At 40.0% G+C, this 16,835-nt stretch overlaps 1 protein-coding gene across 3 annotated transcripts in view; it reads right to left on the bottom strand.

Annotated features, from left to right (window-relative positions):
* DOCK2 (dedicator of cytokinesis 2) overlaps nt 1-16,835 on the bottom strand; it is a 493,769-nt gene that overhangs the window by 368,155 nt on the left and 108,779 nt on the right. For all 3 annotated transcript variants that reach the window (XM_038413725.2, XM_043491018.1, XM_043491017.1), the window contains exons 20-22: nt 14,582-14,671; nt 13,166-13,266; nt 10,924-11,058 (exon numbers count right to left, since the gene is read on the bottom strand). In XM_038413725.2, coding sequence (XP_038269653.1) covers nt 10,924-11,058; nt 13,166-13,266; nt 14,582-14,671 — 326 coding nt within the window. The remainder of the gene's footprint in view (nt 1-10,923; nt 11,059-13,165; nt 13,267-14,581; nt 14,672-16,835) is intronic.

Raw genomic sequence — 16,835 nt, 5'->3', positions numbered from 1 at the left:
TCTCTTTCCCACACCATTTTCACTACATATTAACATTTTAATTTGCAATCAAGCATCTGTAGTCTCTGAGGAGAGGCAATAAATTATTATAGTGATAAGAATAAATTGGAGGGGGGGTTAAATAAATTGGTCTCAACTTCAACATCAGCTCAGAAAAAAAATTATTTTAACACGATAAAGCAGATTACTTTACTTAAGGGAGATGTGATCCTTTTAAGCCCAAATCATCATGCTCTTCCTGAAAAGAAAGACCTCCTTCACATCCCCAACACATTTCCTTCTCCTTCATGGGTCAGTTTGGCAATTAAACCAGCAGCAGATGACTGGATAGTACTAAAGGGTGTTTGTGCAGTTTGCTCTTGTAAAACTGCAGCCTAACAAACAAAAAAACAAACACATTTATGCTTATTGGCCATATAAGCAAAAATCACATTGGCGCGCAACACATTGCACCATCTTGGATTAGTGTAAGCGGGGGAATAGTCCCGCTATTGTGGGGAACTTTCCTGGCTTCTGCACTACCCCGGTGAAGTGGGCTAGCGAAAGGATCTGAGTCCTCGTTCCCACTTCCTTTACCCAGTGGCCTCTCTGCCCTTGAGGACTCCCCTTCCACTCTCCTGTCTGGCAGGGTCCTCGTAACCCCAACAAGGCTGGGCCCAGGATTCCTTGGGGGCTCGACCCCAAACCCTGCCGTGGTCACCTAGGCCAAGGGTTTGGGTGTCCCCACTCCGGGGTACTCTCTCTGCACTTCTCTGACCCACTGACCATTACATACAAGTTAAAGCAAATGCAAGTTATTTAATCAACAATTAATTTTAAAAAGAATAAGGAAAAATGGGAAAGGTTAAAGGAAACACATCAACCCGCTCTGTGGCAGGGAACATCACAAACAGTGTCTCTGGAATGTCCTGGCAGTTCACAGTCTGTTCCTTGTAAGTCCCAGGCCTTCTTCTCAGGCCCTGGCTGTGCTGCAGGGATGCTGTGGGTTGGACACTTGCTCTGGTGGTGGCCACACGCTCTCAGGCTCTAAGTGGTAGGACCCTTCTTCCCCATGTCACCCCCACCCTGTCGGGGTTACGATCCAAGCCTGGCCTGCAGAGCCCCTTGGCTGAGGTGTCTCCCTGTGCTGGACCCGCTGCCCAGGGTCCCCCTTGCTCTGCCCAGCTGCTCACCGCACCCAGCTCCGGACTGCTCCAGCCCCATCTCCACCACTCTCTTTCAGCGCTGCTGCTGCTCTGCCTCCAGCTCCCTGGGCTCCTTCCTTGGCCCCTCTGCCAATGGTTGCTACAGCTCTGCTCCCAGGACAGGTCTGCCCTGCAGGCTGCTTCTGTGACTCTGCTCCCAGCACTGACCTGCTTCCTGGGCTGGTTTTCTGGCCCCTCTGGCTCTGGTTGTTGCAGCTCTGTTCCCAGGGCAAGTCTGTGATTGACAGAGCCAGAAGAGTACCCAGAAGTCACCTACTACAGGACAGGCCCAACAAAGAAAATAACAGAACGCCACTAGCCATCACCTTCAGCCCCCAACTAAAACCTCTCCAACACATCATCAAGGATCTACAACCTGTCCTGAAGGACGACCCATCACTCTCACAGATCTTGGGAGACAGACCAGTCCTTGCTTACAGACAGCCCCCCAATCTGAAGCAAATACTCACCAGCAACCACACACCACACAACAGAACCACTAACCCAGGAACCTATCCTTGCAACAAAGCCCGTTGCCAACTCTGTCCACATATCTATTCAGGGGATACCATCATAGGGCCTAATCACATCAGCCACACTATCAGAGGCTCCTTCACCTGCGCATCTACCAATGTGATATATGCCATCATGTGCCAGCAATGCCCCTCTGCCATGTACATTGGCCAAACTGGACAGCCTCTACGTAAAAGAATGAATGGACACAAATCAGACATCAAGAATTATAACATTCAAAAACCAGTTGGAGAACACTTCAATCTCTCTGGTCACTCGATCACAGACCTAAGAGTGGCTATCCTTCAACAAAAAAGCTTCAAAAACAGACTCCAACGAGAGACTGCTGAATTGGAATTAATTTGCAAACTGGATACAATTAACTTAGGCTTGAATAGAGACTGGGAATGGATGAGTCATTACACAAAGTAAAACTATTTCCCCATGGTATTTCTCCCCCCCACTCCACCCCCCACTGTTCCTCTGATATTCTTGTTAACTGCTGGAATTAGCCTACCTTGCTTGTCACCATGAAAGGTTTTCCTCCTTTCACCCCCCCCCCCCCCGCTGCTGGTGATGGCTTATTTTAAGTGATCACTCTCCTTACAGTGTGTATGATAAACCCATTGTTTCATGTTCTCTGTGTGTGTATATAAATCTCTCCTCTGTTTTTTCCACCAAATGCATCCGATGAAGTGAGCTGTAGCTCACGAAAGCTTATGCTCTAATAAATTTGTTAGTCTCTAAGGTGCCACAAGTACTCCTTTTCTTCTTGCGAATACAGACTAACACTGCTGCTACTCTGAAATCTCTCTGGGCTGTGCCTCTCGCTTTGGGACTGCAGCTCTGCTCCCAGGACAAGGTCTGCTCTCTCTGGGCTGCTTTTCTGGCACCTCTGGATCTGGCACAGCTCTGCTCCCCAGCTCAGCTCGGGCCCCTGCTTTCTCCTTGGCTCGGCCCCACTCTGTCTGACCCAGGCAATTCCAGCTCACACAGAGGATGGGACCTCCCTGGCCTCCTGACTCCCTGATTAGCCTGCCCACCCTGTCATTCAGGCTGACCTGGAGCATTGGCCTATCACAATTATTCCTGGGGATAATTATTCAGTCTCAGGATCCTGATTTCCGATAGACCCTTCCCTTTTAGTACTGGGAGCTAGCCAACCAAAACACCCCCACTGAATGTTAATAAGGGGGCAACAGTCCCCTTACATTAGCATTAGTGGCAAAAATACTCAGTGTCTGCTGTGTGACAATTACCAACTGGGCCAGCACTGGGGATTGAACTAGAAACCTCCAAAGCTTAATGCTGGAGTCTCCACAACCCAAACTAAATACCTATAACTGATAGCTGTAACAGATTTAAATCGTGTGAGGCACAGAAGCATTCATTAACACTAGAGCTGGGCAAAACAGAAGTTTCAAAATAAAATACTGAAATTCTAATTCAAAGCCATATATTATTATATAATCAACAGTTGACTCTTCTAGACTGCAAGGAATTCAAGGTTGAGGCTTTTGTCACTGGGAAGGTAATTTTACTAGATTTGTGATAAGTCTCTGAGCCTTCTCTTATATGCATTCCTTTTAAATATATTTTTATTGTACAATTGCTTGGGCAGATATAAGTGTAACCACAATAAATAAATAAATAAATAAATAAATAAGAACGCTCCTACCACTTCCTCCTCCAACAGCTTTTGCTCAATCTATATTTATCCAGGAAAAATAGATTTCCAAAATATACAACCAACCCCGCTCCTCCCACCACACACAAACATCATATGGGAGCAATGTAAAATGGGCTGCGTGGCAGAAAATGTTAATATTTTCTCCATTATTCTTAAAGATTTGGTGTTTCCAGTACAGTTAGCAGGTTAGGCTGTGGAGAGTAACTATCAACTAAATGTACTTTTGTTTCTGCAGTCAGTTGAATGCTTTAATGCAAAGTCTCACTTCAAGAGGTGACCTTCATGTTTTAGTCTAACATCAGTCATGTTGACTGTTACTGATACATCACTCACTCCTCCTTTCACGGCATGCTAATATATATGACAGTACTGTTACCAGGAGCTATTTGAGAGTCTGGAGATGTAACTCATTCGTTTTTGCAGGAAAAAATTTTGCTTAATGAAAAACATAACATGCTGCATTCAGCATCATTAAATTCTAACATCTGATCCAGGGAGCAGAAAAAATATCAGGTATGGAGCTGAATGGGTCATCTGTTTTTCAGTTTGGGGGCTAAACTGAAAAATAAAAACTCAGTTCAGTTCAAAAGGAAACAATTTTTACTCCCCTCCCCCCCATGAAAAAAAAATCATGGTTTGTTCTACCTCAAACAAAAGCGCTTCCTCTTCCCCCCCTCCCCACCACCACCACTTTTTGTTTAGTTTTTTGGTGTAACAAAATGTTTCACTTTACTCAAACAAAAATTATCCCGTTTTTCATTTCAAGTTGTTTGAGTATTTTTCAGCAAATTGACCCAAATTCATGAATAGTTTCAGCATCACAAAAAATGCATTTTTCAGTGAATTTACTGTTCAGCAATTTTTTTTTGCCCACCTCTATTCATTTGTAGAGCTCTGCAAATAATTGTTGTCAGTTTGCTTGCAGTACCCTCCACCCCCCAAAATTGAATAACTTATTTCAGATCAACCCAATGTGTGTGTGTGTCTGTCTGTTTTGGGCTGAACAGAATATTTTCTTTGAACTGAAATGAAACATGTCATTTAAATCATGGGGGGGAGTTGCATATTTTTTTATATTCAAGTAAATTCCTAAACTGAACTAATTTTGAGTAAAAAATTAAAAAAATCTAAATTGCATTTTAAAAATGTCAAAATGCAACAGATTTTTTCAGAAATTTATTTTTGACTGAAACAATTCAATGTGATTGACACACATTTAAAATTTGTTTAGCTCAACCCAAATCTGCGTTTGAGAAAAAATTTTCACCCAGCTCTAATTGCATAGCTAATAGATCAATGACAGGAACAGGGTAAGAAACTGTTCAGTACTGCAGTAGCAGTACTGTAACTCTTGAATGCCGATATTAAAGGTTGTGAGGGAGGGGTTTTATGGACTCTATCATTGATTTTACTGGGACTACCTTCCAATGGAAATATTGATGAGTGAAGATTGTTTTTGTGAATACCAACTGCTGCATTAAGTTGTTGGTTATGGCTCCATCATCACAATAAAATGGCATGTACACTGAAATTCTAGTCAAACCTTTCAGCACAATGAGAAGTACCTGTTCTAAAGAGGTCAGATATGGAAGCAGTTACAACTTATAAGTTAACCTAACAGCTACCAACAGTTCTTTCTGATATACAAGTTAACCTGTGTTTTCTTAAGGATAAAAGGAAAAGGTAGCATATCTGAAAAAATTCAGTTATTTTGGAACTAGCATACTTAGAAGTCAGTGCTTACTTCAAGTACATTTGAAGTGCATCACAAAGTATAGTAATCATGTCAAACAGCTTTGTGGTTTATTCATAACTATTACACAAGCTGCAGGAGTTATATATCCCCTCCCAAGTCTATACCTTTATTTGCTCTGATTCAGTTATCTGAATTTTAAAAATATGTATTTCCATAACCTACATATGTATTCTATAATTTGATCTTCAAAGTTCACCCCCAACAATGTCATCTTCTGTGGTCTTGACAGTGGCAGTATTAGATAGAAGCACACAGTGCTGTTACTGCTATACAAAAAAGCCATCTTAACCTAAGAGTACAGACCTCTAGAAATATTTAGTTTCAAATGGGAGGAAATTTCCTCTCCTCCCCTATCAGCATAGAGTAATGAATAGAATCATTTCATCCTCAGTTCTTTATTTATGAAATATCACCACAACTGAGTTTGTCCCTAGAACACTTAAGATCTTGCAAGTGTTTAGGAGATCTATCAATTTTTTTATTTTGACTTTATCCTTCATTTTAAATAATGTACCGGTATTTAAAAACTTAAACGAATGTCCCTTTCTCTATTATTAACATTTCACTGTTAACAAAAGTAGTGCAAGACAGCCTTGTAAATGTACTGTTATCAGCTACTCTCATAAGCTCAAACTTTTGGAGCCATGGAATCAACTTCATAGTCAAGGTCGGAAAGTATTTCCATTGTAGGGCTGTTTACATATACACAATTCCTGTTTGATGCCAGAAGAGCATATTTCTGTCCAAAATAAATCTTACAGGGCATTCAATGTGAACAAATGTACTATGAAGTTTGTGGGAATTACATATGGTGCTGTTTTCTGAGGCTCCGTTTTTGTAGTAGCTAAGCAGAAGAGAATACATGTTAGATATGCAGAAGGTGTCTCAGCTGTATTGTTTGGGTAAACACAAAATGGCTGGGTATCCTTGTGATGGGATGGACTAAGTCCTAAGGCCCCTGCTGGAGACCTCACAGCCCTGCCGCACTCCGCCCCAGAAAAGGGCAGTGGAGTGGGTCCTCCACGCTGCCAAGAGTGGCTGTGTGGGACGCAGCCAAACAGAAGGTGCTGCAAGCAGCAACCAGTCAGGGCCCAGCAGGCTGGTATAAAATGAGCTGCCGAGCCAAAGTGAGTTCAGTTCCATGCTGGAGGAGCCAGGTGTCTGAGGGAGCTACAGGACATCAGATAGAGCAGAGCTGGCAGAGACTGTGGGGAGCAAGGAGGTGATCTGGGCTGGCTGCTGGGACTCAACCAAGAAAAGGCCTTGAAATAAGGGTGAAGAATGTACTGGGGAAGTGGCCCAGGGAATTGTAGAAGAGAGACAGTTTATTTAAAAGGGACACAGTGGATGGTACTATATACAGGGTCCTGGGGCTGGGATCCAGAGCAGTGGGTGGGCCTGGTGCCTCCCTCCCGCATTAGCCACTGGGGAAGTGGCCTGGACTTTTGATGCACTCCAGAAAGGTGGGCCCAGACAGGCCCAAAGAAGGCAAAGACATCGCCACCAGGGAGGGAGCTCTGGGGGCACTGCTCTATACCAGAGCAGGGACAATTTAAGAGATTCCAGAAGGGACAGGGAGACCGTTCAAACCAGGGTAATGCAATAGGCCCTGCTGGACTGATTGAGGAGCGAGTCCAGGGATAGAGCTGCAGATAAAGGGACCTTACAGAGGGTGCCTAGATAGACCGCCCCCTTCCCCGTTGAACTTGAACCCCTAGAAGGGGTTTGCTTTAATTTCACATACAGACTGTGGGACTCGGCCAGAGGGTGAGTTGCTGAAGACACTCCACAAGGCAGAGAGAGGGAATGCAGGCATGCACACTCTGCCAAGGGGGGGCACTTGAGAGAGGTGAGTGCCATCTTGTTACAATCCTACAGCGGCAAGGAAAATGGTACAAGGGTGCAGTTAGGTATTTGGTCTATACTGATGGTGCAAGTCAGGAAAGTTATGAAACGTAAAGTGAATAGTACACACCTTTTAAAGTATGTTGAACTGAGATAGCTTTACATCGGCATATTGTGTATCTTTCTTTCAAAGTTTGTAGGTCAGTGTGTACAATTTCATTGTCTACTCTAGATTTTGTAGCTGCTACTGGAAAGCTACGGGAAGGTGACATCTGTATGTAGGTGGTAAGAAGTGATATGGGACAGAAATAAAAACGGATGTCAAATTTAAAGATGCTGCACAATATGTAACTGTATGTAAATAACATTATGATGATCCTATTTGTGTTTATGGGTGATGAATCTTGTCTCTTCATTCCATCTTAAATAGACAAAACAGTGAATTCCGCCAATGGCCACACACTTGAGTGGGTGAAGAGGGGCAGTTCCCAGAATCATTGCGCCAGCGACACTGGGAGATCATACACAGCAGTTTTCACTGCTGTGCCATTTTCCAGGATGCATCATGTGCTCTTACTGTGCCAGTCTATTGCCAGGAGATGGGAGAGTGGGCAGACATAGCCCCATTCTCCTCACCCTCTCCAGTTGAGTTTAATGCCACTCTCAGTACAAATGTATTTGTGTGATAGTAATACAAGGTTCCTGGATTGTGCTTGAATGATGGCTATGTACAATCAATCCCAAACTGACAACATTAACAAATATTGTCTCTTTGTAGAAAGAGCATAGCAATATTTAGTAGAAAGCTTTGGGATCCTGAGATGAGAAGCACTATATAAATGCCAACAGCTATTGCAATGTTAATGGGGAGGGGGGAAACAGATTTAGTGGTGAGACTAATCTCACACCATTAGTGAGTCAATAGCAGAAGTGCTAGGGGATGTGTAAAAAAATGTGGCTTTAAGGATACAAGTTTTGCGGGGAGGCGGGGTGCTGTTAAATTTTCTTGGCAATATAGTGGTGATTTTCATCATCAGAATAGCAACAATTAAGGAGGTAATATTTTGAGGCCTAAAGTGATATTGTCAAGAACATTTTAGTAAGGATATTATGTTCTGCATTGGTCCCCATTAAGCTAATGGTATTGTGAAATAATTAGCTATAATCTGACAGAGTGAGTGATTAAAAGATATAAAAAAACTAAGACTCCCAAGAGTAAAAGTCTGTGTGGAAGAAAAAAAAAAAAAGCAGCAGCATAAAAACCCAAATAAAATGATAATTTCTCAAACATTTGGTAATTTGCTCCTAGAAATACAATTCACAATCACAAATCCCTTTGCAATAATTTATGATCTTACCAAATAATGGTATCAATTTGTTGTTTTCACTGATGTTATAGGTAATGAGTAAGTTTTGACAACTCCCAGTGCATAATGTAGGAAAAAATATGTAAAGCATTGATCTCTAGCAATCAAAAATTAAACAAAAGAGCTTTATGACTTTTAAAACAAGTGCCATTTAGTGTTTGATTTAGGTCTAAGTATTGAAGGTAATTTGCCATACAGACATCTCACTGATTTCTTCCAAGAGAAAAAACTGTCAAAATGACATGACCTTCCTCTTCCCTCCCACAATTCAGAGCTAATGCTGTATTTTACCGCTCTTCATCTTCTGCCATCAATCTCAACATGGCTAAAAATGAACCCAATCTTTCCCCATAAGCTCTCCCTACTACCTCCATTACCATCCAGCCTATCACTCAGGCCCATATTCTGGGAGTCATCTTCAATTGAAAACTCTTAAGATTCTCACATTTAGGATTCAAACAAATCTTGCAGATTCCTTCTGCATAATATCTCTATGGTACGGCCTTTCTGGTCTTGCCACACAACTAAAATTCTAGCACACACTCATCTCATGTCAAAATTACTGCAATATCTTGCTGCAAAAATCATCATCAGTTGCTTTGACCATGAATCCCACTAGATCCACTTTCTCTATCACATCACACATAAGTTACTTGTCTTCACTTTCAAGTCCCTTCATGGCCTTTCAATATTGTGCTATCACCTCCCCCTTATATGGGCCCCTGTTGCTAGCTTCCATTGCCTGATTGTTAAATATTCAAAACAAGCATCTTCATGCTTTTTCATCCATGTGGTCTCATGCTTAGGGAATACTCCCATAAACATCCACAAATCTGCCTCATTGTCCTTCAAAACTTGCCTCGAAATTCTTCTTTGCTGTGATGCCTACGAAGTAACCGAACTTGATAACCATTAGGCCACTGGGTGCCAAGACTAATCATGCTCTCCAGTATTGTCTCATTGTTTCCTGTGAGCCCACATCTATTTCGTCTGTCTCTTGTCCTCTGCTTAGATTGTAAGCTCTTAGATGCTACAGTAATGGACAGAAATAATAGGTTAATGAGTAACCTTGAAATCCTACTTCACTGACTAAGTGGATTGGAAAGGGGAGTCTCTGGACATGAAGATCATTATATGACAGTTATATCCACCCCTCTTTCATCAGGTTATTATGGAGAGGTATTAGTACTGAGGGAAACGTTTTCCCTCAGGACACATAACAGAGCTTTTATTGAACTTCAGTCAATCCCATGTACAAATCTAAGGGCAAAATTTGGCTTTCCAAGTCAAGTTTTTTCATTGCTTCATTCTTTTTCTCTTTGATATGATGTAGTAGTGGATTCATCAAGTGAAAGAGCCTTTGAAGATTGAAAAATTACTAGTATTTTTCTTTAAGGACCACCTAACTCAAGAGAGCTGTTTTTGCATATAGTTATGCTCAGAAAAGAGAGCTTTGTTGTTCTTTAAACATTAAGGGCTAAACACCAAAGGGATGGACAATGGTCTTATTTTCAGGTGTGAAATGTGTATTTTTCTCCTGATGATTCTACCTCCATGTGAGACACTTTACTTATGTTTGGAATATAAATCAATACTTCATCTTTCCTGAGTAAAAATATGCTCTTTTATAAAAACCAACAAAGATAAAAGCCATAGAATTATGTCAAAGAGGTTAGGGATGGAAAATTTTCATTAAGTCACCCAGTCAGACCTCCCTCCTCCCTTGGAAGCGCAGAATTCCTTCCTACAAAGGTTTAAAGATTCCCCCCCCCATTAGATTCTTAATGCCCCAAGCAACAGGGTTTTTGTCCCTTGGAAGAGTATTCTTACTTTAATAGATTTTAGTACTGTGAAATGTTTCATAATATTAAGCCTAAATTTTCTTTCATCTTATTTCATTGCTCACATTTATAACCTCTTCTACTGCTCTAAAAATTCCTCCCTCCTTGCTATACCTTATAAAAGCTTGTAGACATGCCCCATCTGTTAGTTGTCATGTTATTGAGCTATACATACCTAGTTCCTTTTAATATTTCCCTCTAAAATTAATTCTCCAGCTTCTTAATTGGATAACTGGAACTCTACACTCAATTCAATTATGTTAGTCCAAAATTATTACATTGTGCTATGCACAATCTTTAATCTGCTAAATATAATGATCTGAAAGGCAAGCATCTAAAATGTTAGGCCATCTGTCATGCTCTTTGGCCCAAGCCAAACAGCTGGCAAATAAATCTGATGTCATTGTTAATCACCTTTCAAGAGAGGTCATTATCTTAGTAGGAATTGGGAATTTGTGCGCTGAATGAAATGAAAAGTGGATATTTACTTTTTGTGGCAATTTTCATTATGAAAAAATTTACCACCTGAATAAAGTATTAATCCATAAAACTTTAGGCCAAGCACACCATCAAGTATCTGATAACTCTTGTGCTCAATTTGAAATAAAAAGATGATCAGAAAATTCCTACAGGTGTGCGCCCAATTCTTCCTCTTCCCCACCAACACGAATATTACACGTTTGTACCATTGCAGCACTAATCAATCGCTTGCAGAACAAGTACTTACTGTGCAAATAATGTTCTTGACCGAACAATGAATTTGAACACATATTCCAGTGCTTTCAAAGTTCTTAGTATAGGCTCACATTGTTCCCCTCTACTGGAGATATCCAAGTAAGTCTTCAGAACCGTCATTAGTTTCCTGAATTAGGGATAATTTCAAAAACACACTTAAAAAAATGCACTTCAGTAACTAGAGTTGTCTCAGTAAATTATTCAACATTCTGAATCTGCAGTTATATAGTACATCAAGTCTCAAATGGCAGATATAAAAATAAACCAGATTCAATTTTTTACTACCATACACACCAATTGTAAGAATCCTGTAAATGTGATGAGAATGAATAGCAAATAACTGATTCTGAAATGGTATAAATTTCTTTGAGTATAGAAACTGTCTGCACCCGAGCTGACAATTCTGGAAACTGATTCAGTGGCATTCATTTTAGTGCCAGCGGTCCTTGTACAAGGAAGTACAATGCATATAAAAGGATTAAACTCTAGGTGACTTTTGCCTGCCATATACATAATAAATTAGGAAGCACTAAACATAGGCATGTGCTCTAACACTATTAAACACTAGTGGCATGACTGCTCAAATAAGATATCTAATATAAGGTATGTACAATATTTTCCTGTTTCCTCATTGCATGCCCTGAGGGGAATCTCTGCTGCACTGGCACATTACACGCTAACAAAAATGTCAGGCAAGTGCAATTTTCTCCTGTTATCACTGCAGTCATATTGATTCTTGCTATTTATTTAAATGGGAACAAAATCAGGCCCTTAAGATTGAGGCCTGGTCTATGCCAGAAAGTTTATTGGTTGAGTTAAGTCTGTCACAGGTGTGGGGGGGGGAAGATCCCCAATAGACACAGATATGCTTATATAACCCCCAGTATAGACACAGCTATATCAACAGACTAGAGCTTCCATTGACATCCGTAACATCATTCAGGGAAATGGCTCCTATGACAACAGAGAAACCCCTTCTGTCAGCGTAGGCTATGTTTACCCTATGGGATTATACTAACAGTCTCCCAGCTATAGACATACCCTGAGTTTCTCAGTTTTGGTCATTATAGTTTCAGAAGCATATCATGTCAACCTTGATGGCATCCCCACCGATTCATTATTAGAGTTGGGTGGGAAACAGTTTCCCATTTCCAGAAACATTAGTTTGACCTCACCCCCATCTTAAACTGGGACAAAGTCAAAACCTCAAAAATATTCCTTAACCAAAAATACTCTCCCGATAGCCTCCTCCCCACATTTTAGGTCAATTGAAACATTTTGTTTTGATGTTGACTTTTTTCTTTCTCCCCCCAGCTTTTCTTTTTAACCATTCTCAGTTAAGTTTACCTTTCAAAATGTAAAGTTGTTTCACATTGAAAAGCTGGAGTTTTTCCATTTCAAGAATGCCAAACCAAAACAGACTACTTTGAAATTTTCTCTACATTTTTTCAAGTTGTAAACCCACTCCTGTTTTGCAAACAGTTTTGGTTTTGACAAATTGGCGTTTTTTGGCAAAAAAAAACATTGAATGACAAAATTTGTGACAACTCCAGTTATAATAGTTTCTTTCCTTACAGTATCAAAATGCTAGGAACTTCCTATGAACCAGTTTATGAAGCACATAGTTTTGTCTTCTTGCATCACAACTGAATTGACCCTGGGTCAACTGCACCTGCCTATCCTACTCCAATCCATTACATACTAGTGAGTTGAGGAAGTGGTATCTGGGATTCCACATAGGGAGGAAATGTTTGTTGGGGACTGTATGGGGTCCCTGCAAATGGAGGCTACCAAAGGAACGTCCTAAATTCTTTACTAACTGCCATAACCTCAACCATCCCGAGCAAGCTCTGCTGAATTTTGAATGATTATCTGGCTGCAGACTCCTCAGCCCAGGGGAGGTTTATGCATTGCTGTGCGCTAACCACTTCCTTTTGAGGCTTTCCACAGCTAGAGGCTTTCTGCCAGAGTTTGCACAAAACTGGTGTAATCAATCTGCTTCGTATTGGACAAAACCCTGAATCCCTTAAGTCCTTACGCATGTTTAGTCCTCTTTGAAATCCATAGAAGTTTGGCCTGCAGGAGGACTAAAACTGAAAAGGGTCTCAATTTGGCCAACGTATTGTAGTATTTTATCAAGTCAAGACATCTAATAAGATTAAAGTTACTTGTTACCTTTCAAAAAATGACTGGCGGATTTTTAAAGAGAGAAAAAAAGAAAAAATAAAACTTACTTGTAAGCCAAAGTTGCACTGAAGTGCTGTTGGATATAAGCCTCCAGAACAGTATTGAAATGTTGAAATTTCCTGTCTGCAATAAGTCCTATTATATAAATCTAAAGAGAGATTAATCAAATTAGTATTTGACATACACACAACATTAAAATGGAAATATCAGGTTCCTGAAGTATTTATCATTCTGAAACATTTGTGCACACTTTGATGAACAGTTTCAGCAAATTTAGCTATTCACTGATGCTGGCAGAGCAGGTGCCAGCTTTTGCCAAGGCTTTAGGCTTCAGCTGAGCACTGACATTCATTGCTGGAAACCAGTCCAGCTCACCTGTGTTAGCGTTGTTAAAATGGGTACTAGCTTTATAACAATATTTTTAGATTTTATTAAATGTTTTTAAGTTGCTTCATGTATTAAATTTCACTCTTCATGTCTGTATCCCAAGCTATAAGGTGATATGCAAGTTTTATTTTGTAACTGTAGAAGTGCTTGCTAAGACCCTGTGAACCCAATCAGAAGAAATGGTCCACTGCCCATCAAGGAGGGCTATCAGAACTAAATAGGCCATTGTGGAACATCATAATAGAAAGACTTAGTTAATGGCTCTCTGAGACCCACAAAAGTGTGTTACATGCAAGAAAGCACATACCATCAGCTTGAATGCTAGTGGGAGGAAAAAAATAGAAGAAAGAAAAAAAAATCATCTCTTTTTTTGATGTTTGGACTCAGACAGGGCCAGACACACTAAAGTGAAGCAGAGGTCTTCATGGTTACTCTGGGTTTGCCCTGAGAGACATTTTGAATTGACAGATGTCTACATCTGTCACCTTTTGGAACCACAGACTACCTGCTTTAACCTGTAAATAACTCTGATTTCTTTTTCCTAGTCAATAAATTCTTAGTTTACTATAGGTCTGACTACCAGTGTTGTCTTTGGTGAGAGATCTGAGGTACAAATTCATCTGGGGTAAGTTACTGGTCTATTAAGACTAAAAACAATCTGAATATTTTGTGACTTTTGGTGTAAGTGACCATTTATCACTTAGTCTAGTTTGCCTGAGTGGCAAGATAGACTAGAATGCTCAAGGGGACTGTATGTGCCTTCATGGTAAGACTGTTATAGTGCTTTTGGAGATCAGATTTGTTACAGGGTTATAGAACATATCACCAGTTTGGTGTGTCTGCTCTCAAGCGGGCACTTATGGTCATAAGCCACTCCACACAGTGTGACACACTCAAAGGCAACATTTCATCAACTCATTTTATGTTATTTTAACACTAATTCCTTGAGGTATATACACACTATGGAGTCTCTTATGACACTTTAGTAGTGCAGTGTCTTCAGTGCATTTTGAGTCCATTTGCTCATTTTTTCCCTATTTGCAGTGTAGTCTTTTTTTTCCTATGATGATTCTTACCAGTGCATCAAAGACTAGAATGTCATACTCATCACTATGGGAATGTTCCATCATGATGTTAAACAGGGCATCCAATGTGTCTTGGAGAAACTATATGATGGAAAATGAAACAAGACAAATTAGTTAAAATAACTTGGAAAATCACATGATGAGAACTCATTTTGCAGATACTTGGTTTCCTCTGGATGGATTTTTGCAGACCCCTGGGAAAATTGTGTTTTTATGATGTACCTCAGAGAATATAGCCTTTAGTTCCTGAAATCTGCCCATGTCCCTGAAGATTCTAATTGGTTAGTCCATAATATACACTTAGTTCAAAGAGCCATGGCATTGATAAAAAAAAATTATCACTATCTGTAATTTGTATGTAATTAAAACAATTCCTGTCTTTTTGAGTGATATAGATCAGTATTTGCTCTTTTTTATCCTGAAAAGGTAACAGCACAAAAGATGTTTATCCCTCCAGAGCCTGAGCCAAAACCCATTATAGTCAATAGTAAGACCCCTGTTGATTTGAATCGGCTTTGGCACCAGCCCCAGTGGGTACTGCACTTTTCTCCCCAGCCCCATAGAACAGAGGTAGCTATTATAGCATTAGTTGCTTTTGACCTTATCCTTTAAGTCTGATTTAAATTACATGACTCCTAATTTGGGTACCTTCTCTTCATGTTTTAATTAACTATTATACAAATTAACATTGCTCAGTAGTTTTTCACAAATTCTTACCTACCTTGCATGTGTTATAAGAAAGCAGGGCATTAATAATATATTCCTATTTTTAAAAAATGCAACATATATAACCCAGCAATAAAAATAATGCTTATTGTATATCTGTTGACAGCAGCAGAAGGCACAAACTGAGCAAATATTTCTTTACCAACTAGGTTTGTGGGCAATGTTTGCTATTATTCTCTTCCATAATTTTCTTCATCACCTGTCTATGACAAGTCCAAAATTAAAATTTAGCTCTGATGTATGGTTGAGTGTCAGAATAGCAACAAAGTGGTGCTTTTCACAAGTAATGTCCCAATCCTGTCTTCTCTGCACGAAGAAAATGCACACGAAGGTGAAGCGCCAAAAAAGAGAGAGGAAGCAAAATTAGTCCCCAGATAGATAAATCTTTAACCCCACTTGAGAATAAGAAAGCATAACGGATCACACCAGAAACCCATCTGTATTCATCATCATCTCTGACAGTGGCTGACACTAGATGCTTTGGAGGAATGGGCAGAAAATCTTTAGTAGACAATTATGGAGCATCTTGCCCACAAGGAAGTACCTTACTAATCCTAATTAGAGGCTGGTTTATGCACTTAAGATTATATCTCTTTCAAAACTTTAAGGATCAGGGAAGGTTTTCATTAGTATCATTTTAGAGAGGGCAGAAAGAAAAAAGTTTTTAAAAAAAGCTGAGCTGAAAGCAAATGTTTGTTATTTCTTGGATAAAAACTACATGTATTTTCAAAAGTTACTGTAAGATTCAAGAATTCTGTGTTGTGTTGAAGATGCAATCCGGAATCTGTTAAATAGGCTTTCATTGTCATTTATCAAGTGCTTTACTAAAGTCCATATAAATTAGATCTACCACATTTCTCGTCTGTAGAATCAGTTATCAAAGAAAGATGTCAGGTTAGTCTGTACATAGCCTACCTTTGGTAAAACCATGTTGCATTATCTCCTATTTATGTCTGTCTAATTATTCTTCACTTCACAATTTGTTCTAAAGCCTTGCATATATTAATCAGACTAATGAGTCTGTAGTTGCCTGGATCACACAGCCAGAGATAATATTTATGGGACCCAGGTATGAGGTGTGCTAGCCCTCGTCTCCTGTTTTGCATTGTAAATCAGTTTTCTAGTTTCCTGAAGAGTAAACTACTGTGCAAAGTAAAGTAGGATGCCAGGCGGGAAAATGGTTGTTTTATCTGTTTTCCCAATTATTTGAACACATACAAAGTGCAGTGGGAAGAAACATGGCACCACAAACTAGCAACAATAATGTGTTTACATTGGCTAAGGCATGTGGAAGCAGTAAGATGTTGAATTAAGGATCTCTAAGTGTTAGATTAATACTATGTCTGGAATATTCATGGGACTCCGAGTTAGCTGAGCAATATTCCCTTAATCAAGGTAGGTGTCCCAGAAGACAACTATGTGAAGCTTCAAGTACACATAAAATAAGCTATACTTGTTGGATACAGGACAGTATTACTGCCTCTGCTAGTGATATATAGCTAGATAGATGTAGATACAC

The sequence above is a fragment of the Dermochelys coriacea genome, chromosome 8 (genome assembly GCF_009764565.3).
Source record: "Dermochelys coriacea isolate rDerCor1 chromosome 8, rDerCor1.pri.v4, whole genome shotgun sequence".
NCBI lineage: Eukaryota > Metazoa > Chordata > Testudines > Dermochelyidae > Dermochelys > Dermochelys coriacea.
This window is presented reverse-complemented; position numbering and strand designations above follow the sequence as displayed.